Source organism: Neoarius graeffei, chromosome 8, assembly GCF_027579695.1.
Source record: "Neoarius graeffei isolate fNeoGra1 chromosome 8, fNeoGra1.pri, whole genome shotgun sequence".
Taxonomy (NCBI): Eukaryota; Metazoa; Chordata; class Actinopteri; order Siluriformes; family Ariidae; genus Neoarius; species Neoarius graeffei.
Window position 1 is genome coordinate 49,460,371 of NC_083576.1, and position 23,266 is coordinate 49,483,636.

General features: G+C 42.5%; 1 protein-coding gene across 1 annotated transcript in view; it reads right to left on the reverse strand.

Moving 5' to 3' along the window:
- Positions 1-4,258: 4,258 nt before the first annotated feature.
- Positions 4,259-23,266, reverse strand: part of arr3b (arrestin 3b, retinal (X-arrestin)) — a 34,526-nt gene continuing 15,518 nt past the window's right edge. Inside the window, 5 exon segments of the mRNA XM_060926723.1 lie at positions 4,259-4,368; positions 4,427-4,559; positions 11,897-11,909; positions 12,021-12,065; positions 13,898-14,005. Of these exon segments, the coding sequence (XP_060782706.1) occupies positions 4,259-4,368; positions 4,427-4,559; positions 11,897-11,909; positions 12,021-12,065; positions 13,898-14,005 (409 nt within the window).

Genomic DNA, 23,266 nt, shown 5'->3' on the forward strand with positions numbered 1-23,266 from the left:
AAGGCGGGGTACACCCCGGACAAGTCGCCAGGTCATCACAGGGCTGACACATAGACACAGACAACCATTCACACTCACATTCACACCTACGGTCAATTTAGAGTCACCAGTTAACCTAACCTGCATGTCTTTGGACTGTGGGGGAAACCAGAGCACCCAGAGGAAACCCACGCGGACACGGGGAGAACATGCAAACTCCGCACAGAAAGGCCCTCGCTGGCCACTGGGCTTGAACCCGGACCTTCTTGCTGTGAGGCGACAGCACTAACCACTACACCACCGTGCCGCTTGAACAGTTAAGATAGAATAATTTAGCAAAAACAAAAGTAGCTATGGTGGCACAGTGGTGTAGTGGTTAGCGCTGTCGCCTCACAGCAAGAAGGTCCGGGTTCGAGCCCCGTGTCCGTGTGGGTTTCCTCCGGGTGCTCCGGTTTCCCTGACAGTCCAAAGACATGCAGGTTAGGTTAACTGGTGACTCTAAATTGACCATAGGTGTGAATGTGAATGGTTGTTTGTGTCTATGTGTCAGCCCTGTGATGACGGAGCGCAGGTGGCCAAGTGGTTAGAGCGCTTGACCGCTAAGCGAACGGTCCCTGGTTCGAGCCTCAGCTCGACGGGGATCTGGGGCTCGCTCCCTGTCCACCCAGCAGTGAATGGGGACCTGGTGGAAACACTGGGGAAGTTAAAGGCGGCGAGGAAAGGAACTGGCCACCCTACCTCACTATGCCGATGGCCCAGGACAAGTGCGCTCTCTAACAGGCACTCCCCCATTGTACGAATCGTATATGGGACTCCCCTTTGCCTTTGCCTTTGATGACCTGGCGACTTGTCCAGGGTGTACCCCGCCTCTCGCCCATAGTCAGCTGGGATAGGCTCCAGCTTGCCTGCGACCCTGTAGAACAGGATAAAGCGGCTAGAGATAATGAGGTGAGATGAGAAAAGTAGCTATTGAATAGAATTAAGAAAAATCTAAAATATACAAATTTGAAAAGTGGACATATTTAAGGGGTATGTGCATGAGTTGTTTTGAAGTCCAAGCTGGACAGGATGTCCTGGAATGTGCAGAAATGATGATGGTCACATGATGAACACTGAGAAGAGTCATGATATGAAAGGAAAAGAATATGTGTAATGGGTTAAATAAATAGCCAAGCTGTACAGTGTGTGCCGGAATGTGCAATAAAAGTTCACAGAATAAAGATGTGCCAACGAGGGCCTTTCTGTGAGGAGTTTGCATGTTCTCCCCATGTCCGCGTGGGTTTCCTCCAGGTGCTCCGGTTTCCCCCACAGTCCAAAGACATGCAGGTTAGGTTAACTGGTGACTCTAAATTGACTGTAGGTGTGAATGTGAGTGTGAATGGTTGTCTGTGTCTATGTGTCAGCCCTGTGATGACCTGGCGACTTGTCCAGGGTGTACCCCGCCTTTCGCCCGTAGTCAGCTGGGATAGGCTCCAGCTTGCCTGCGACCCTGTAGAACAGGATAAAGCGGCTAGAGGTAATGAGATGAGAATAAAGATGTATCAGGGTGTCTACAGGTTTGTCCAAGTTAAATTTAAGACTTTTTAAGACTTTTTCATACCATGTTCCCAAAAAAATTAAGACCAAATCTAAAGTCACGCAAAAACGTACTCTTTTGAAAAAAAAAACCAACTATATAATTTAATGTAACTTATTGTTCTTGTAAACATTCACCAGAAAACACTATTCTAGTACAAGTACTTCATTTCTTTTCCTTGACAGGCATTCACACACTCAGAACACAAAATAAGGATCGGATAAACTTGTAACTATGTGACAATCAGAATGCAGTCACAACCTTTGAATCCAATGTAACAATGTGAAAATGTGAATGAAGTCTCACACACAGAATCCAATGCAACAGTTTTTTAAAATTATTATTTTCTCTGCTTGGGGAGTTACATTGTAAGCAGAATTGTTCAATTCCATCTTTGGTCAAACAACAATGCAGAAAACAACAGTTAAACAATGTGAGGCCATCCTTAAAAAAATCAGTTTCCTGTCCACCAGGTGAGCAAAAAAATTTTCAGTCGGGAGGGAGGGATTTTATTTTTTTTTTAATGGATGGATAAGAAATCGCAATGCTGTGTTTGCTTTTTCTTTCAGTACTTTATTACAAAAGCAGACACATTTAATAAAATATGACAGTTAAATCAACTGAAACTTGTACAAAAACTAAGTTAGCATTTTAAATGCTGACTGCAACATTTGCAAAACTTTTACAAAGGTACTTAAAATGTCCGACACACGGACTTTTTGTAGTTCTGAATCGAGCGTTAGGCCGAGTTCGGATGAAATTACACTATTAAAATGATTACTGAATGATTTGTTTTTCTGAATCTTTACTATGTTGTTGTTCGCTAGAATACCATTTTGCGATTTCACACTTAAGCAAATGTTTGAAAACTCCGGATCTCCTTCCTTCATGGTGGCTGCCATTTTTCTGTGCCGCACGGCGCATGCGCAGAGCTGATTCGACAGGGCTTTCCACAAGCGCCGGCTGCCGGCCATACAGCCGACTACACAATTAAGTCCAACCGGCTACTTTAATGACTATTATTTTTGTAGCCCACAGGCTCTAAATATTAATTTTCAATTTTAATAAAATTAAATGTTTATCTAACGGACTGACAATAATGTCAAACTGAACCGCACTCATTTAAGTTGTGATTCGCGCTGTTTGTACCGATAATAACCACAAATTCCCCGCCGACTTCGTTGATCAGGGGAGAGTAACTCATCCGCGGCCCCGACATGCGGTGTGTGCGCGCGCACTCGGCGGAGGCAGTAGTGTGTCGGGGCCGTCGGAGGGAACAGAAGCAGAGATAACGCTTATTTTGTCTCCGGTAAACCAGTCTTCTCTTGTTCAATTACATGCTGGCATCAAAAGACACCGTTGGTTGTAAATGAAGCCAAACTGAGTGGTTGGAGTGTATTTTCATACACAAATGGAGAAATGTTCACTGAGTGTTTAATTGTGTAGCCACCACTGCAGATCGTTGTCGTTGTTAATTCATAGCATGCTCAGCTGCGTGAATGTGTCATGCAACGAAAATAAGAGATTTACAAGCCAGGAACGCCTCATGATGCAATACGCAAGAAAAGAAAGATGATTTACTGCCATTTTACTTTGTATTTGAGTAAAGTGAATAAATAAATGGTCTGTGGAAAATACATTTAATCCTGGGAACTGCGTGCACAGGAGTTTATTATTAGTGATGCAGTGCTATGCATTGCAAACTATTGACTCCCATATAGGGAGTCAATAGTTTGCAGTGCAAAGCACAGCAAACTCTTGTTCTTCCGTTTTTCATCTTCCGTACAAATTTCAATTTTGAATAACCCAATAATCGTACATCGCACACAGACAAACAATACATCAAAACGTGCGGCTCGATCGGACTCGCTATGCTATTACTTTGTTCAGCATTCTATCACACACAATTTCCCATTCATTTTCTATGGAATTAATTGAAAAAAATCACACATTTTCAATGTTTTTCAAACATGTGCTGCTCTGGCATGCTTTCACCTAGAGACATGATTCAAACTTTAATACGGAGACAAACTTCTCCTGTGTGCACGGGGAGAACATGCAAACTCCACACAGAAAGGCCCTCGCTGGCCACGGGGCTCGAAACCGGACCTTCTTGCTGTGACGCGATAGCGCTAACCACTACACCACCGTGCTGCCTGCACCAGGACATCAGATGGTTAATCTCCCACCTGTAGGCAGACTCATCCTCATCAGAGATGAGTCCAATGAGGGTGGTGTCATCTGTGAACTTTAGGAGCTTGACAGACTGATGACTGGAGGTACAGCTGTTGGTGTACTGGGAAAAGAGTAGAGGAGAAAGGATGCAGCCTTGGGAGGATCCTGTGCTGATGGTTCAGGAGTCAGAGACATATTTCCCCAGCTTCATGTGCTGCTTCCTGTCAGACAGGAAGTCAGTGATCCACCTGTAGGTGGGGTCAGGCACACTTAGCTGGGCGAGCTTGTCCTGCAGAAGAGCTGGGATGATAGTGCTGAAGGTGGAACTGAAATCCACAAACAGGATACATTCCTGGGGAGTCCAGATGCTGGAGGATGATATGAAGAGCCATGTTGACAGCATCGTCTGCAGATCTGTTGGGTCTGTGGGCGAACTGCATGGGGTCCAAGAGTGGGTCAGCAGTGGCTTTAAGGTGGTAAAGCACAAAGTGCTCGAGGGACTTCATAAGCACATCAGTCAGAGTGATGTCAGTAGTCATTTACTCCTGTGATCATTGGCTTTTTGGGGACAGGGATAATGGTGGAGGCCTTGAAGCAGACTGGCACATGACATGTCTCCAGTGAGGTGTTGAAGATGTCTGTGAACATTGGAGACAGCACAGTGCTTCAGGGTAAATGGTGAGACAGAGTTGGGACCTGCTACTTTGCGGGGTTCAGCTTCTTGAAGAGCTTGTTGAAGTCCCTCTCCAGAATGGAGAGAGTTGAGGCTGTGGTGGTGGGTGGATGGAGAGGCCCTGGCAGCAGTAGAGGTGAGGGTGGTGGGCTGAAGCTGGAGTATGGAGTCACAGGGGATGTTATCAGGACAGTCTCATTGTTTTTCAAAGTGACAGTAGAATTCATTCAGTTGGTTGGCCAGGCGCAAGTCATTAACAGAGTGGGGGGTTGAAGGTTCGTAGTTAGTGATCTGTCTGAGCCCTTTCCAGACAGATGTAGAGTCGCTGGCTGAGAACTGGTGTTGGAGTTTCTCAGAGTACAGTCATTTAGCTTCTCTCACCACCTTGCCAAACCTGTTCCTAGACTCTTTAAACCCGTTCCTGTCCCCACTTCTGAATGCTTCTTCCTTTTGCAACCTTAGCTGTCTGAACTTATCTGTGAATACTATTATAATATTAGTTTATTATTAATAAACAGATAAGACTCATCAGACTCAAGAATTCAGCAAGAGTGCTGTTGAACTGTTGTACTAATGGCTGTGATTCAGCTATAGTTACAAGGCCACAGACTGAGGCCCTGCCCACACGGCAACGGATTCAGGTGAATCTGATAAAATTGTTTATCGTTTCGGCCTGGCGTCCACACGGCACCGGCGTTTTGGGTGCCCCAAAAATAAATTTTTTGAGAACGGGTTCCAGAGTGGAAAGATCTGGCAACGGCGCCATTGCGAAGTCGTCTGGATGAGTAGAATGGATTTGTTTACAATGACGTCACAACCACATGACTAGAACAAGCAGCACTCTCGCTGGTTTGTATGAACCACTGCATTGCATTCACTTTTGTATACAGCTTTTCTTTTAAATAAACAAGTAACTGAACCATTTCTTGAATTTCTTTTTTTCATTGGATAACACTGCTTTTCAAAATGTTCACACACAATAAGAAAATTAAGTTATATAAAACTATGCACACTAATAAAACTAATTTGTACACACAGAAGGCACGATTTCCTCGCGTAGTCGCAGCCATCTTCTTCTTGTTGTTGTGTGCTTGTTCCTGTGAGTGCTTCACGCCGGGTAGAAGAAGGGGTTTATGCGCATGCGTCCTACTTCTTCTATTGTTACACTACAGACAAAAAAAAATTATATCAGTGTGTTCAGGAAAGCCTTGTGGCACTCAATGTGAAAGAATTTTGTGAATATCTCCTTCCGTTTTCGTGTAAATCCCCGTTGTTTGGAGGGTGCCCTCTGAGGAAAAACTGCCCTTTTTGTGTGCTTCTCTGTGTCTGTGCTGGCAGCACGCGGGTGGGGGAGGGGATGCTCCCTCTCAGACAGACACACAGGAGGGAGGGGATGCTCCCTCTCAGACAGACACACAGGAGGGAGGGGCGGCTCCTTCTCAGACAGACACAGGCTTGTAGCTTCATGGCAAGTCACACATTCACACAGTACAGCGCACGTAGAGGTGTGGCATGTGTATTGCATCGTTATCAGCAAGTGTTGCCTTGCCATATGTACCTGATATTTTACTGATCCGTTGCCCATGTGGACGCAATTTTTTTTTAATAACATCTCGTTGCCGTTGTCGTGTGGATGTAGCCTGAGTGCCACAGGTAATCACAGCCATGCTGATATTCAGTACAATAGCACATTTGCTCATGTGATTGTGTTTAATTATTGTTCTCTTACATTATGCTACATTGTATAATGTTGATACATCTTTCAGCATATGGAATTTCAGCAAAAATGTCTTAATAGCATTTTGAACACCAATGGTACTGCCATTTCCAATAACCTGCTGTACTAGTGCATCTCAAACAATTAGAATATCATGAAAAAGTTCAATATTTTCCATCAGTTATTGAGGAAAGTGAAAATTTAATATATTCTAGACTCATTACATCCATCCATCCATCCATTATCTGTAGTCGCTTATCCTGTCCTACAGGGTCGCAGGCAAGCTGGAGCCTATCCCAGCTGACTATGGGCAAGAGGCGGGGTACACCCTGGACAAGTCGCCAGGTCATCGCAGGGCTAACACATAGTCACAGACAACCAGTCACGCTCACCTTCACACCTACGGTCAATTTTAGAGCCACCAATTAGCCTAACCTGCATGCCTTTGGACTATGGGGGAAACCAGAATACCCGGAGGAAACCCACACAGACACGGGGAGAGCATGCAAACTCCACATAGAAAGGCCCTCGCCAGCCGCTGGGCTTGAACCCAGGACCTTCTTGCTGTGAGGCGACGGTGGTAACTACTACACCACCGTGCCGCCCGACTCATTACATGTAAACTAAAATGTTTCAAGCAGTTTTCTATTTTAATTTTGATAATTATGGCCTACAGTGCAAACAATATAAAAAAACACATCTTAAAATATTAGCATATTTAATTTAGAGTTTGAGTAAAACAGTATAAATATTGTATCTCTCAGTCTAGTTCAGTACACACAACCACAATCATGGGGAAAACTGCTGACTTGACAATTGTCCAGAAGATGATCTTCGACACTCTCCTCAAGGAGGGTAAGCCACAGGTCATTGCTGAAAAGGCTGGCTGGAAAAGGTGCATGAGCAACAGGGATGACCACAGCCTTGAGAGGATTATCAAGAAAAGTCAATTCAAGAATTTGGGAGAGCTTCACAAGGAGTGGACCAAGGCTGGTGTCAGTGCATCAAGAGTCACCATGCACAGACGTCTTCAGGAAAGGGGCTACAACTGTTGCATTCCTAATATCAAGCCCCTCCTGAACCAGCAACAACGTCAGAAGCGTCTTACTTGGGCTAAGGAGAGAAAGAACTGAACTGTTGCTCAGTGGTCCAAAGTCTTCTTTTCAGATGGAAGTCACTTTTGCATTTCACTTGGAAATCAAGGTCCTAGAAGTCTGGAGGAAGATTGGAGAAGCACAAAATCCAAGATGATTGAGGTCCACTGTGAAGTGTCCACAGTCTGTGATGATTTGAGGTGCCATGTCATCTGCTGGTGTTGGTCCACTGTGTTTTATCAAGTCCAAAGTCAGTGCAGCCATCTACCAGGAGATTTTAGAGCACTTCACATTTGCATCTGCTGACAAGCTTTATGGAGATGCCGATTTCCTTTTCCAGCAGAACAAATGGTTTGCTGATCATGATATTACTGTGCTTGATTGGCCAGATAACTCGCCTGACCTGAACCCCGCAGAGAATCTATGGGGTATTGTCAAGAGGAAGATGAGAAACAGCCAACCCAAAAATACAGATGAGCTTAAGGCCGCTATCAAAACAACTTGGGCTTCAATAACACCACACCAGTGCTACAGGCTGATCGCCTCCATGCCATGCTGCATTGATGCAGTAATTTGTGGTAAAGGAGCTCCAACCAAATATTGAGTGTATAAATGAACATACTTTTCAGAAGTTGGACGTTTCTGTACTGTAAATCCTTTTTTGATTGATCTTAGGAAATATTCTAATAATTTGAGATACTGGATTTTTGATTTTCATGAGCTATAAGCCATAATCATAAATATTAAAAGAAAAAAAGGCCTGAACTATTTCACTTTGTGTAATTAATATAGATATGAAAGTTTACCTTTCTGAATTAAATTATGAAAAAATTAACTTTTTCACAATATTCTAATTGTTTGAGATGCATATATGAGTATATTTGTTTACTGCTTTAAAAAATGAACAGGTAATCAAGGAAGTAATGACTGTATGAGATATGTATGAGTATGTGATAAAAGATTTGTCACAATGTAACATTTTTAAAAACATTTCACACATTCATTGTATATTGGAGAATCCACAGGAAAACCACTCAGACATGGGGAAGTAGTTATATTTATTTTTAATCTACATAATACTGACCCAATATACACTATATTGCCAAAAGTATTTGCTCACCCATCCAAATTATCGGAATCAGGTGTTTCAATCACTTCCATGGCCACAGGTGTATAAAATCAAGCACCTAGGCATGCAGATTGTTTTTACAGTTTGGAGCTGGCCCCTTCCTCTTCCAACATGACTGTGCACCAGGGCACAAAGCAAGGTCCATAAAGACATGGATGACAGAGTCTGGTGCGGATGAACTTGACTGGCCTGCACAGAGTCCTGACCTCAACCCGATAGAACACCTTTGGGATGAATTAGAGCGGAGACTGAGAGCCAGGCCTTCTCGTCCAACATCAGTGTGTGACCTCACAAATGTGCTTCTGGAAGAATGGTCAAAAATTCCCATAAACACACTCCTAAACCTTGTGGACAGCCTTCCCAGAAGAGTTGAAGCTGTTCTAGCTGCAAAGGGTGGACCGATGGCATATTGAACCCTATGGATTAGGAATGGGATGTCACTTAAGCTCATATGTGAGTCAAGGCAGGTGAGCGAAAACTTTTGGCAATATAGTGTATGTACAAAAACACTTACACCAAGTTCATGTTAATGACAGTTAAACAACAAAGAAAATAAAATTTGTGTTGTTATATGCTGATCACCAAGGCCTGAAGATCAGTGATGCTTTGCTTTGAGAAACTTCTCTGGACAATTTATATTGCCTATTTGGATGTTCTCTGAATAGTAGGCACCAGAGATCTTCTTCAGTTGTTTTCCACTGGTGGTATTTGATAATCTACTATGGTTTGAAGTCCATGCTAGGGTTGATGAAATAAACAGTCAATTGATCAATGTTTTTCATATTGTTCCTCCTAGCAGATACTTGGGTCATAGAAGATGACAAGAACACATTGTTAATTTGGTTCTAAAAGTGCTTGAGTTTACATAATATCCCAAGATAATATTCCTGTGGGTGACTTTGTGACTCACATGAAACTGCAAAGGATCAATGTAATGCAAAATTTTTTTTGTGATAGCTCTGTTCATTTTCACTGGGTAAGACTCATCTAGAATAAACAAATAGTAAGTAGTTACCCCAAAACTTACCTCGGAAAAATATACTTAAATGTGCTCGAAAAAGTAAATTTTTTCCTGAGCATAAGAACTACATACAACCCTGATTCCAAAAAAGTTGGGACAAAGTACAAATTGTAAATAAAAATGGAATGCAATAATTTACAAGTCTCAAGCTGATATTGTATTCACAATAGAACACAGACAACAAATCAAATGTCGAAAGTGAGACATTTTGAAATTTCATGCCAAATATTGGCTCATTTGAAATTTCATGACAGCAACACATCTCAAAAAAGTTGGGACAGGGGCAATAAGAGGCTGGAAAAGTTAAAGGTACAAAAAAGGAAGAGCTGGAGGACCAAACTGCAACTCATTAGGTCAACTGGCAATAGGTCATTAACATGACTGGGTATAAAAAGAGCATCTTGGAGTGGCAGCGGCTCTCAGAAGTAAAGATGGGAAGAGGATCACCAATCCCCCTAATTCTGCGCCGACAAATAGTGGAGCAATATCAGAAAGGAGTTTGACAGTGTAAAATTGCAAAGAGTTTGAACATATCATCATCTACAGTGCATAATATCATCAAAAGATTCAGAGAATCTGGAAGAATCTCTGTGCGTAAGGGTCAAGGCCGGAAAACCATACTGGGTGCCCGTGATCTTTGGGCCCTTAGACGGCACTGCATCACATACAGGCATGCTTCTGTATTGGAAATCACAAAATAGGCTCAGGAATATTTCCAGAGAACATTATCTGTGAACACAATTCACCGTGCCATCTGCCGTTGCCAGCTAAAACTCTATAGTTCAAAGAAGAAGCCGTATCTAAACATGATCCAGAAGCGCAGACGTCTTCTCTGGGCCAAGGCTCATTTAAAATGGACTGTGGCAAAGTGGAAAACTGTTCTGTGGTCAGACAAATCAAAATTTGAAGTTCTTTATGGAAATCAGGGACGCCGTGTCATTCGGACTAAAGAGGAGAAGGAAGACCCAAGTTGTTATCAGCGCTCAGTTCAGAAGCCTGCATCTCTGATGGTATGGGGTTGCATTAGTGCATGTGGAATGGGCAGCTTACACATCTGGAAATACACCATCAATGCTGAAAGGTATATCCAGGTTCTAGAGCAACATATGCTCCCATCCAGACGACGTCTCTTTCAGGGAAGAGCTTGTATTTTCCAACATGACAATGCCAAACCACATACTGCATCAATTACAGCATCATGGCTGCGTAGAAGAAGGGTCCGGGTACTGAACTGGCCAGCCTGCAGTCCAGATCTTTCACCCATAGAAAACATTTGGCGCATCATAAAATGGGAGATACGACAAAAAAGACCTAAGACAGTTGAGCAACTCGAATCCTACATTAGACAAGAATGGGTTAACATTCCTATCCCTAAACTTGAGCAACTTGTCTCCTCAGTCCCCAGACATTTACAGACTGTTGTAAAGAGAAAAGGGGATGTCTCACAGTGGTAAACATGGCCTTGTCCCAACTTTTTTGAGATGTGTTGTTGTCATGAAATTTAAAATCACCTAATTTTTCTTTTTAAATGATACATTTTCTCAGTTTAAACATTTGATATGTCATCTATGTTCTATTCTGAATAAAATATGGAATTTTGAAACTTCCACATCATTGCATTCCGTTTTTATTTACAATTTGTACTTTGTCCCAACTTTTTTGGAATCGGGGTTGTAATATTGTCTGATGCACATTGCAATCCATGATTTTTATTTTTTCATATTTCCTCAACTGATGCCTCTGCAGCCCTGAAGAAGTGAAGACTAAGAGTAAAATGTAAGAGTTTTGTGTAGCCTATATTTACTACTGGGTAATTAATTTCTCATCTCATCTCATTATCTCTAGCCGCTTTATCCTGTTCTCCAGGGTCGCAGGCAAGCTGGAGCCTATCCCAGCTGACTACGGGCGAAAGGCGGGGTACACCCTGGACAAGTCGCCAGGTCATCACAGGGCTGACACATAGACACAGACAACCATTCATACTCACATTCACACCTACGGTCAATTTAGAGTCACCAGTTAACCTAACCTGCATGTATTTGGACTGTGGGGGAAACCGGAGCACCCGGAGGAAACCCACGCGGACACGGGGAGAACATGCAAACTCTGCACAGAAAGGCCCTCGCTGGCCACGGGGCTCGAACCCGGACCTTCTTGCTGTGAGGTGACAGTGCTAACCACTACACCACCGTGCTGCCAACTAAAATAATGACATTTTTAATCTCAAAAAATAATGTCATAAATAATTTAGTTTCCCAAAATGCTATAAAAATTAACATAATCAAAGCTTGTAGAAAGAATTCTCAACGTTTGTTTCGTAATGCTTTTGGCAATTCTAGCCAAGATTACTCGGCTTTTTCATCTTATCATACTGAGCTTCCCCAGTAGAATTTGTAGTATTTAACTGAATATTTATTCTGAGTGATAGTAACTGAACTTACTGAGAAAGCTCAATTTGCATCACCATAAATCTAAAAATGTGCTTTATAATGCAGCATTTCATTATAATGCAGATGTAAGGTTTCTACTTACACATCTGTTCCAACTGAGATGCATGCAGAAAAAAATTATACTCATTAGTAGATTACTGAAGAATACACATATAGATAAGTCCTGTGCATAATACACTTTATTTAATATCTAATATAAACATCACCTGTTGGCTTTGGTGACATCAAGATCAGAGGTATTTCGGCAGTAACTGTAAATGGAAACAGTAAAACAGTAGATTAGGCCTGTTATAGATATGGTCCATTTATAGTACCAGTCAAAAGTTTGGACACACCTACTCATTCATAGTTTTTTCTGTATTTTGACTATTTTCTACATTGTAGAACAATACTGAAGACAGCAAAACTATGAAATAACATATGGAATTATGTAGTAAACAAAAAAGTGTTAAAAAAAGCAAAATATGTTTCATATTTTAGATTCTTCAAAGTAGCCACATTTACCTTGACGACTCTTTGCACACTATTGACATTATCTTAGGCCCTGTCCACACGGCAACGGATTCAGGTGAATCTGATAAAATTGTTTATCGTTTCGGCCTGGTGTCCACACGGCACCGGCGTTTTGGGTGCCCCAAACGAAATCTTTTGAGAATGGGTTCCAGAGTGGAAAAATCTGGCAATGGCGCCGTTGCGAAGTCGTCTGGATGAGTAGAATGGATTTGTTTACGATGACGTCACAACCACATGACTGTCAGTGCTTCACGCCGGGTAGAAGTGTAACGAACTCGATGCGAGTTGTCAACAAATCCTATAACTTGGTTCATGAAACGCGCTTACAAAATATTTTCACTGCTTTCTAAAAACAAAAACAATCCCGCCAGCAAAAATAGGGAAAAAAAAGGAGCGATCTCACCTCTTAAGATGTTGGTTTAAGTCCGACAATACATTCCTCAAAAAGGGCATAGAAGAACAAAGTAATCCATCAATGTGTAGCATTCAATTTATTCCGGACCATTAAAGAATTCTGGAGGATATCAGAATGTTGGCGTACCGGCTTCCATCTACCCCCATTCATTCCTCTTTCTGCGTCTTTCGTTTTACGCTACTGATTAATAATCAAAACTTTATGTGGCTGATGCTACAGAAGAAGGGGTTTATGCGCATGCGTCTACTTCTTCTATTGTTCCGGTGTCTCTGATGGGACCATCTTACAGCGCACGTAGAGGTGTGGCATATGTATTGCATCGTTTTCAGCAAGCGTTGCATTGCCATATGTCCATGATATTTTACTGATCCGTTGCCCATGTGGACGCGATATTTTAAAAAAAAATCTCGTTGCTGTTGTCGTGTGGATGTAGCCTTAACCAGCTTCATGAGGTAGTCACCTGGAATGCTTTTCAATCAACAGGTATACCTCATCAAAAGTTAATTAGTGCAATTTGTTGCCTTCTTAATGCGTTTGAGACAAACAGTGAATAGTATATTTAAAAACTAATAACAGTAAATAGCTCTATTCCACTACTGTAGTACTCTATATTATGTCAAGAACCATTCAACTACTGTAAGTAAAGAGAAATGACAGTCCATCATTACTTTAAGATATGAAGTGTCTTTTAATTAATAAAAAATAAAGAAAAAGATCTATTGAATTAAAGGGTGTGTCCAAACCTTTGACTGGTATTGAATCTTGTTTAATATTATGAAGATTCCATCCATCCATCCATCCATCCATCCATCCATCCATCCATCCATCCATCCATCCATCCATTATCTGTAGCCGCTTATCCTGTCCAACAGGGTCGCAGGCAAGCTGGAGCCTATCCCAGCTGACTATGGGCGAGAGGCGGGGTACACCCTGGACAAGTCGCCAGGTCATTGCAGGGCGAACACATAGACACAGACAACCATTCACACTCACATTCACACCTACGGTCAATTTAGAGCCACCGATTAGCCTAACCTGTATGCCTTTGGACTGTGGGGGAAACCGGAGCACCCGGAGGAAACCCACGTGGACACGGGGAGAGCATGCAAACTCATTATGAAGATTCAACAGCGAACATTTTTTAAAATTATTAACCTGGATGTAAGGCTTCCCAAGACACCACCACTGACCACCATGAGGTTGACTTTGATTTTGTAAGACACCAGAATGCTCGGTACATCTTTGTATATGCCAGCTTGCAGACTACGGGAGGAGAAAGTTCTGATTATTGCAAAATGACTTTATATGTTACAAAGTAACTCAGAGATTTATATCACAAGGTTATTTTAAATAATGCTATAAGAGATTTCAATGTATTACTGTACACATCATGCTGACCTATCTCAGTCTAGAAGCACATGGCTTATTTCCAACCCTAATCTAATTCACTTGATTCAGTTTAAAGACATCAGTGGCATCTGATTAATTTGGGGATACACTACAAAGTGGTAGTTCTGCAAAGTACAAACCTCATTTCCAGAAAAGTTGGGATAAAAAGTTGCAATAAAAGCCCATTCCCAGAAAAGTTGGGATAAAAAGTTTCAATAAAAACAAAAATCTGATTTGTTGATTCACGTGAACCTTTATTTAACTGACAAAAGTAAAAAGAAAAGACTTTCAATAGGTTTCAATAGACCATAAGAAAAATGGAAATATTAATTTGTAGCTTTAGACATTTGGGTTAGTGCATAGAGCTCTCACTGTGTCTGTCCACTCCCAAGGTTGTTTTTTTTTTCTCAGCAGAATTGTGTTTTTGTCTGTTTCTATGTATTCTTTAATCTGCATTAGGGTTTAAGTGGAAACACATGCATTCTTCGTTTGGATTAGTGTTGAGTTGTGGTAGATAAAACAGTGAATATAGGTGAAATTTGTGTTTGGAATAATGTAAGGAAGGACATTATAATTACACAAGGGCCCATGCTAGTACCAGGAGAACCATTTAGACATCTGGTGGTGGATTATGTGGACATGATCAAGAGTACAAGGTTATAAGCATTTACTGGTGATAACTGAGCATTTCAGCAGATGGGTAGGACAGTGGTGGTTTAAATAGGGAAGTGATTCCAAGGTATGGTGTTCTATTAGTAATGAATTTAGACAGTAGATTGGTGTTCATTCAGGAAACAGTAAACAAGTGTTGTAACAATTAGGGTTTAAGCTTAGAGTGAGTTGTGTGTCATCTTTAGTTGTGGCAAGTATTGGAAAGGGGAACATTCAAGGTTAAATTGCATCAGTAATGTGTTATTACTATTCTTGATACTAATGCATTATCACATGCAAACTACCAGAAATATGTATCTAACACTGCATGAAATGTTTACGGGTTAATCCATGCTAACACCACATTTAAGTCCTTTTTAAGGCCTACTGTTCAAACAGCTGTAAGTGGAGCTTTAAAAAAGTAAGTAACTCCTACACATGAAGTTATCTATTCACAGGAACAGTTAAGAGTACCCAAACTGGAAGAGAAGTAGGACAATTCGATTGTTCCAGGAGATCAGGTATATCTCAAGGTCTTCAGGAGAAAGGGAATGAGTTAAGGAGACTTGGTCCTCATGTGGTGATGAGAGCAACCCCTACCACTGTCCAAGTAAAAAACAGTACAACATATAATTTTAATCATTGTATAAGGGTATTTGGAAATTTTCTCCCCAGGGTTCTACAGGAAGAGGGAGCAGTGTCTGCAGGAGAATCACAGAAAAGTGCAGAAAGGACACAGATCAACCCAAGGAGCAGACAGTTCAGAGTGAGAGAAGGAAGAAGCAATTGACAGACAAGGGGCTCCTGAAATGGGGTCTTTTAATATGTCTACTTCTGTTGATGAGCATGGGGGTACAGTATACAGATACACAGATACAGTATGCACATACACAGAAGAGCCAAGGGAACCAGAGTGCCCTACGATTGACTTCTTCATTCTTGACTAACATAATGACTAACAGAGACTTAGACAATCACAAATGAAGGGTAAAAACGGAATCAGAAAGACAGCATGTGCAGTAGACATTGGGTCCCAATCACGGGCGATTGCTCTAAGACAACGAGGGAGGCTCAGCCTCCTCTAAAAATGACGAACATCGTGTAGGATGAATTGCGCTAGGCTTATGTTATAGCCGACCTTATAACATTGCTATTTCAGATCCAGAATCATAGAAATATATGTGCTCAACCCAACTACAGTGCGAAATCATTCCGTTATAACTTTCCCCAGTTCGCCTAATGTGTGCGTGAGTTTTTCCCCCTCGTGACAGCGCGATGCAGCCCAGCCTCAGTGGACTTCAATGGTATTTGGGAGCTATGCGCTTTTCAATATCAAAATGCAAGATGATTATTGGACAAATACTGCAAAAACGCCCGCCCACGGAGTCCCACGGACTCCCAGCCTCAGTGGACTTCAATGGCATTTGGGAGCTATGTGCTTTTCAATATCAAAATGCAAGACGGTTATTGGACAAATACTGCGAAAACGCCCGCTCCACGGACTCCCAGCCTCACAGTGGGAGGGACATGGCAAAGCTTTCCGCGAGGAGACTGGTGATTGGTGAAAGCAGCCGGATATTTTCTTTGATTGACAGCTCGTTTCAAATATAGACAGGCAGCAGTGAATCTCAGTTCAGTCCCATGCGGATTCGCAAGTGCTGTGGTGTATTGTAAGAGATCAGCTTACATTTCGATTTCATTCATTACATACGGGTTCTACCAGCTTTTTTAGTTTGTATATATTTTCATTGTAAATAAAGTGTAAATATAGTGTTGTCAAGTTTGCTATCTTAGTTCCAGAAATTTCGTTTATTTGAGTGACTGAACTTGAACTTGAGGGGGCTAGTCAGCTAGCAAGAAAGCTGCGCACGGATGCCAAGCATTGTTGATTTAATTTTGGCGAAGCCATTTGCCAGTCTTCCTTTCGAGGAAAAAATAAAAATTAAAGAGCAGGGTAGACCAACGCCTCAAATTGACTTGGTGAAAAAGGTAGGGAATAATACTCGTTCCTTTCAGCTCTCCTGGTACGAGAAAGTGAATTGGCTAACAGCAAGTGACCCACATCAACAACAGTAAATAGGATACTTTAGTAATATGTCATGGATGGACCAAAAATATAGAATCTATTTAAAATGTTTATGCTGAGTATATTATATTGGAATATATATTTTTCTGGATATGAATTAAACACAGCTACAATTTGGAAAACATTTTTAAACAAAAACACAGCCGAGAACATTTCACACTACAGACCTGGATTAAAAGTGAAGGGTTATCAAAATTGTCAATAAAACATTTCTCAGTCAAAATAAGTAAAATATAGGGAAAGTGTCATTGAATGAAATGTGTGGCACCCAGCTCCATGTTTGGCTCCCCAAGGTCAGTGCTTGTGCCTATTTCAGAACACTCTGCTGTTACTGCTGAGGTTCCTGACAAAGAGCTGCTTTCAATAATGATCAATTTTTAAACAACATGCCACAATTTTCAAATATAAAATGTTAAAATATACCCCCCCAACACCACCATCATGTATATTGGACAGTAGGCTAATGGGCCAAAAGAACCTGTTATTTCACAGTTTGTGACCCTGCCAACAATCAGCCAGATCAGAGGCAAGAGTATGGGCAAAACTGATGTGTTTTTTCTTTTAAAATCTGGAAATATTGTAACCGACCAGCCTCCCCTGTTTGAAAGACTACCAGCCGCCACTGGTCCCAATGGGTAGAAGCACTATCAAATAAATGATATAAGTGGGCCCAATTCACTATAAAAGATATGAATTTGACTGACTGCTGTAACGTAGCTCAACCAGGAGTTCACACAATTAACTGTTAGTTTGTTTTTATTGTTTGGGTGCCAGGCGTCTGCCAAATTGAAGTCTGCGGAAGAACGCTACAGCTTCTAAATCAAGTAATTAAATAAGGAAAAGGCAGTAGTTGTAGAAATTACATCACTTGCTTGTGACACTATTCACTCTGCAGTAGCCGAGCTACAGACTCAACACCCGAGTGAATTCATTGCTATCTCAGGTGACTTTAATCAGGTTAATTTGGACAAAACACTTTCCACTTTCACCCAATTTGTGAACTGTCCTACCAGAGAGGGAAGAATCGACCTGCTGTATGCTAATGTTAAAGAGGCTTACAGCTCTTCCCCCCTCCCCCCACTGGGCAGGTCAGACCACAACCTGAATTACCTCTCCCCCTGCTATGTGCCTCTGGTGAAGAGACTGCCCACGACATCAAAGATAGTGAGGAGATGGACAGATGAGGCCAACGAGACACTGCAGGGATGCTTCGAGGTGACAGACTGGCAGACACTGTGTGAGCCCCATGGAGACGACATTGATGGGCTCACAGAGTGCATCACGGGTTACATCAACTTCTGTGTGGACACCATTGTCCCAGCTAGGACTGTCAGCTGTTACCCCAACAACAAGCCATGGGTAACGAAGGACATCAAAGCCCTCTTAAATGAGAAGAGGGCTTTCAGAGCTGGCAACAAGGAGGAGGTGCGAGGAGTACAGCGGGAACTGAGAGCAATGATCAGGGAGGCCAAGGAAAAGTACAGGAAGAAGTTGGAGTGGAAACTCCAACAGAACAACATGAGAGAGGTGTGGAGTGGAATGAAAACCATCACTGGTTACAAGCCAACCAACAGTGAAGGAGTGGATGGCAATGTGGAAAGGGCGAATGAGCTGAATCTTTACTTCAACAGATTCGATGGCGTGACCCCAACCCACCACCACCACTCTTCTGCGGGATGGCTACAACCACACACTTCACATTCTCTCCCCTCCCCCGCCTCTTCTTGCCCAATCTCATCCCCATTTCAGGACCTTGCTCGCACCTCCTCAACAGACCCCCTGGCTGAGCACCCCCCCCCCAAGAAACACCTTCTTCCCTCCCCCACACGATCATCAGCGAGGAGCAAGTGAGAAGACAGCTGAAGAGACTCCATGCAGGAAAGTCAGCAGGCCCAGATGGTGTTAGCCCCAGGGCCCTGAAGACCTGTGCCCTCCAGCTAAGTGGAGTACTTCAGCATGCCTTCAACATGAGCCTGGGTCTTCAGAGGGTCCCCATGCTATGGAAGATGTCATGCCTCGTCCCTGTACCGAAGAAGCCACATCCCAGTGACCTCAAAGACTACAGGCCTGTGGCATTGACATCACACATCATGAAGACCCTTGAGAGACTCATCCCGGAGCAGATCCGGCCTATGGTCTAACCACTTCTTGACCCCCTTCAGTTTGCCTACCAGCCCCATCTTGGAGTAGAGGACGCAATCATCTACCTGCTCAACAAAGTCTACAGCCACCTGGACAAGCTAGCCGGCACTGTGAGGATCATGTTTTTTGATTTCTCCAGTGCTTTTGACACCATCTGGCCAGCTCTGCTGGGTGAGAAGTTGACAGCGATGCAGGTGGATGCCCCACTGGTGTCCTGGATTGTGGATTATTTGACTGGCAGACCACAGTATGTGCGCTTGCAGTGCTGTGTGTTGGACAGGGTGATCAGCAACACCGGGCCTCCGCAAGGGACTGTCCTTTCTCCTTTCCTTTTCACTCTCTACACCACTGATTTCAACTACTGCACGGAGACCTGCCACCTCCAGAAATTTTCTGAGGACTCTGCAGTGGTTGGACGTATTACTGGTGGTGATGAGAGCAAGTACAGGACGGTGGTGGACAACTTTGTCACATGGAGCAGGAAGAACCACCTCAATGTGACGAAAACGAAAGAACGGGTGGTTGATCTGAACAGAATCAGGGCTCCGGTGAACCGTGTTAACATCCAAGGGGTCAGTGTGGACGTGGTGGAGGAATATAAGTACCAGGGGGTGTACTTGGATAATAAACTGGACTGGTCCAAAAATGTGGACACGGTATACAAAAAGGGCCAGAACCGTCTCTATTTTCTGAGACGGCTGAGGTCCTTCAACATCTGCCGAACGATGCTGCAGATGTTCTATGAGTCTGTGGTGGCCAGTGCCATCCTGTACATTGTCCTCTGCTGGAGCAGTGGCTTGAAGGTGAAGGACACTAACAGACTCAATAAGATCATCAGGAAGGCCGGCCATGTTGTAGGCGTAGAACTGGACTCTCTGACAGTGGTGTTGGAGAAGAGGACACTGTCCAAAATAAAAACAAACAATCTTAGACTGTCCTTCCCGCCCTCTACATGAGGAGCTGATCAGCCACAGGAGCACGTTTAGTAAATGGCTGATTCTTCTACGCTGCACAACTGAGAGACACAGGAAATCATTCCTACGTGTAGCTGTCAAGCTGTACAATGCCACTGTATAACTGTGGTACACTGTCTTACCATGTATACTGTATCCTTAACTCAGGTGCAATATATGTATATAGGAATCACCGTATATAAAATCACTTCATTTTGCTTTTACTTAAGTTCTTGAACTTATTTAAATTTATTTTATTTATTCTTTTTTCAGATGATTTTATCTTCTATCTTTTAGACATATTTACTTCTCTGATTCAGGAGCTTGGTAGCAAATTTGAATTTCCCTCCGGGGATTAATGAAGTAATTCTGATTCTGATGATTCTGACATGAACTTATACTTTGAATGAAGCAAATCAGATGACAGAAACAAAGTAATGCACCAAATATCAAAACAAAATTATTGGAAACAAAAAATAAACTGCTTGTGAGTAAAAGGAAAGCAAGTTGCAGAAGTGCGAAATATTTGTGGAGAGAAATGTGATATTATGGAGTGGTTTGCTGGCATAGAAAGAGGGGTATGGGGAAAATACTACAACCCCGATTCCAAAAAAGTTGGGACAAAGTACAAATTGTAAATAAAAATGGAATGCAATGATGTGGAAGTTTCAAAATTCCATATTTTATTCAGAATAGAACATAGATGACATATCAAATGTTTAAACTGAGAAAATCATTTAAAGAGACAAATTAGGTGATTTTAAATTTCATAACAACAACACATCTCAAAAAAGTTGGGACAAGGCCATGTTTACCACTGTGAGACATCCCCTTTTCTCTTTACAACAGTCTGTAAACGTCTGGGGACTGAGGAGACAAGTTGCTCAAGTTTAGGGATAGGAATGTTAACCCATTCTTGTCTAATGTAGGATTCTAGTTGCTCAACTGTCTTAGGTCTTTTTTGTCGTATCTTCCGTTTTATGATGCGCCAAATGTTTTCTATGGGTGAAAGATCTGGACTGCAGGCTGGCCAGTTCAGTACCCAGACCCTTCTTCTACGCAGCCATGATGCTGTAATTGATGCAGTGTGTGGTTTGGCATTGTCATGTTGGAAAATGCAAGGTCTTCCCTGAAAGAGACGTCGTCTGGATGGGAGCATATGTCGCTCTAGAACCTGGATATACCTTTCAGCATTGATGGTGTCTTTCCAGATGTGTAAGCTGCCCATGCCACACGCACTAATGCAACCCCATACCATCAGAGATGCAGGCTTCTGAACTGAGCGCTGATAACAACTTGGATTGTCCTTCTCTTCTTTAGTCCGAATGACACGGCGTCCCTGATTTCCATAAAGAACTTCAAATTTTGATTTATCTGACCACAGAACAGTTTTCCACTTTGCCACAGTCCATTTTAAATGAGCCTTGGCCCAGAGAAGACGTCTGCGCTTCTGGATCATGTTTAGATATGGCTTCTTCTTTGAACTATAGAGTTTTAGCTGGCAACGGCGGATGGCACGGTGAATTGTGTTCACAGATAATGTTCTCTGGAAATATTCCTGAGCCCATTTTGTGATTTCCAATACAGAAGCATGCCTGTATGTGATGCAGTGCCGTCTAAGGGCCCGAAGATCACGGGCACCCAGTATGGATTTCTGGCCTTGACCCTTATGCACAGAGATTCTTCCAGATTCTCTGAATCTTTTGATATTATGCACTGTAGATGATATGTTCAAACTCTTTGCAATTTTACACTGTTGAACTCCTTTCTGATATTGCTCCACTATTTGTCGGCGCAGAATTAGCGGGATTGGTGATCCTCTTCCCATCTTTACTCCTGAGAGCCGCTGCCACTCCAAGATGCTCTTTTAATACCCAGTCATGTTAATGACCTATTGCCAATTGACCTAATGAGTTGCAATTTGGTCCTCCAGCTGTTCCTTTTTTGTACCTTTAACTTTTCCAGCCTCTTATTGCCCCTGTCCCAACTTTTTTGAGATGTGTTGCTGTCATGAAATTTCAAATGAGCCAATATTTGGCATGAAATTTCAAAATGTCTCACTTTCGACATTTGATATGTTGTCTATGTTCTATTGTGAATACAATATCAGTTTTTGAGATTTGTAAATTATTGCATTCCATTTTTATTTACAATTTGTACTTTGTCCCAACTTTTTTGGAATCGGGGTTGTAAGTTGAGATAATCAGCTAGTAACAAGTCATCCAGCCTGAGGTAAATCGAAAATAATTATTTTCAAACCGTATCCGTAGAGTCTTGAATTTGTCTGATTTCCACTGATCAAACAAGGCAGAACCAGTTCAATAGGTCAGTCGTTGACTCCCATGAAGTCTAGTTACCGTCAGCCGTTTCTCCCTGGATTTACTGTAAATCCGAGAAACCAGAGCAAGCATCTGTATAACACCACCACGAAGCAACTTTGACTTCTTTTGTGCCTCTTCTTTTCCGCTGTACTGTACTCCGCCATCGGCACTAACACTCCACCTGAGCAACACGCTTCCTCATTTTCGGAGGGCGTCTCTGATCATTAAGAAGAGCTCCTCAGTGACGTCATATCATGAACCACTCTCCTGTTAAAGTAAAACAGCAACAATAAATTGAATAATTAATTGGAATAAATTAAATGACAGGTGTAGCAAGGAATTTGTAGCATTCCACTACACTGTATAGTGTGTACTCATTCACCTCTGACAAAAGTAGTTGTGGTTCCAAATCCTCATATGCCCCTTTTCCACCAAAGCAGTTCCAGGGCTGGTTTGGGGCCAGTGCTTAGTTTGTAACCGGGTTTTCTGTTTCCACTGACAAAGAACTGGCTCCGGGGCCAGAAAAACCAGTTCCAGGCTAGCACCAACTCTCTGCTGGGCCAGAGGAAAGAACCGCTTATGTCAGTGGGGGGGAAGGCGGAGTTGTTAAGACCAACAACAATAACAAGACTGCGAAAGATCGCCATTTTTAAGCGATGAGAAGCAGCAGCTGTACAAACGCGAAGTCATGCATTATTACATTATTATTGTTGTTGCTGTTGCTGCTTCTGTGTTGTTTTTGCTTCGATATTCGCGCCAAGGTTTATGCAAACGTAGCGACGTAACTGACGTATACAGCGACGTAATGACGTATACAACGACGTAACTGACGTATACAGTGACGTAATGACGTGTCTTCCCTTAGCACCGCGAGCTATGGAAAAGCAAACTGGTTCTCAGCTGGCTCGCAAGTTGAACGAGTTGTGAACCAGCACCAGCACTGGCCCCGAACCAGCCCTGGAACTGATTTGGTGGAAAAGGG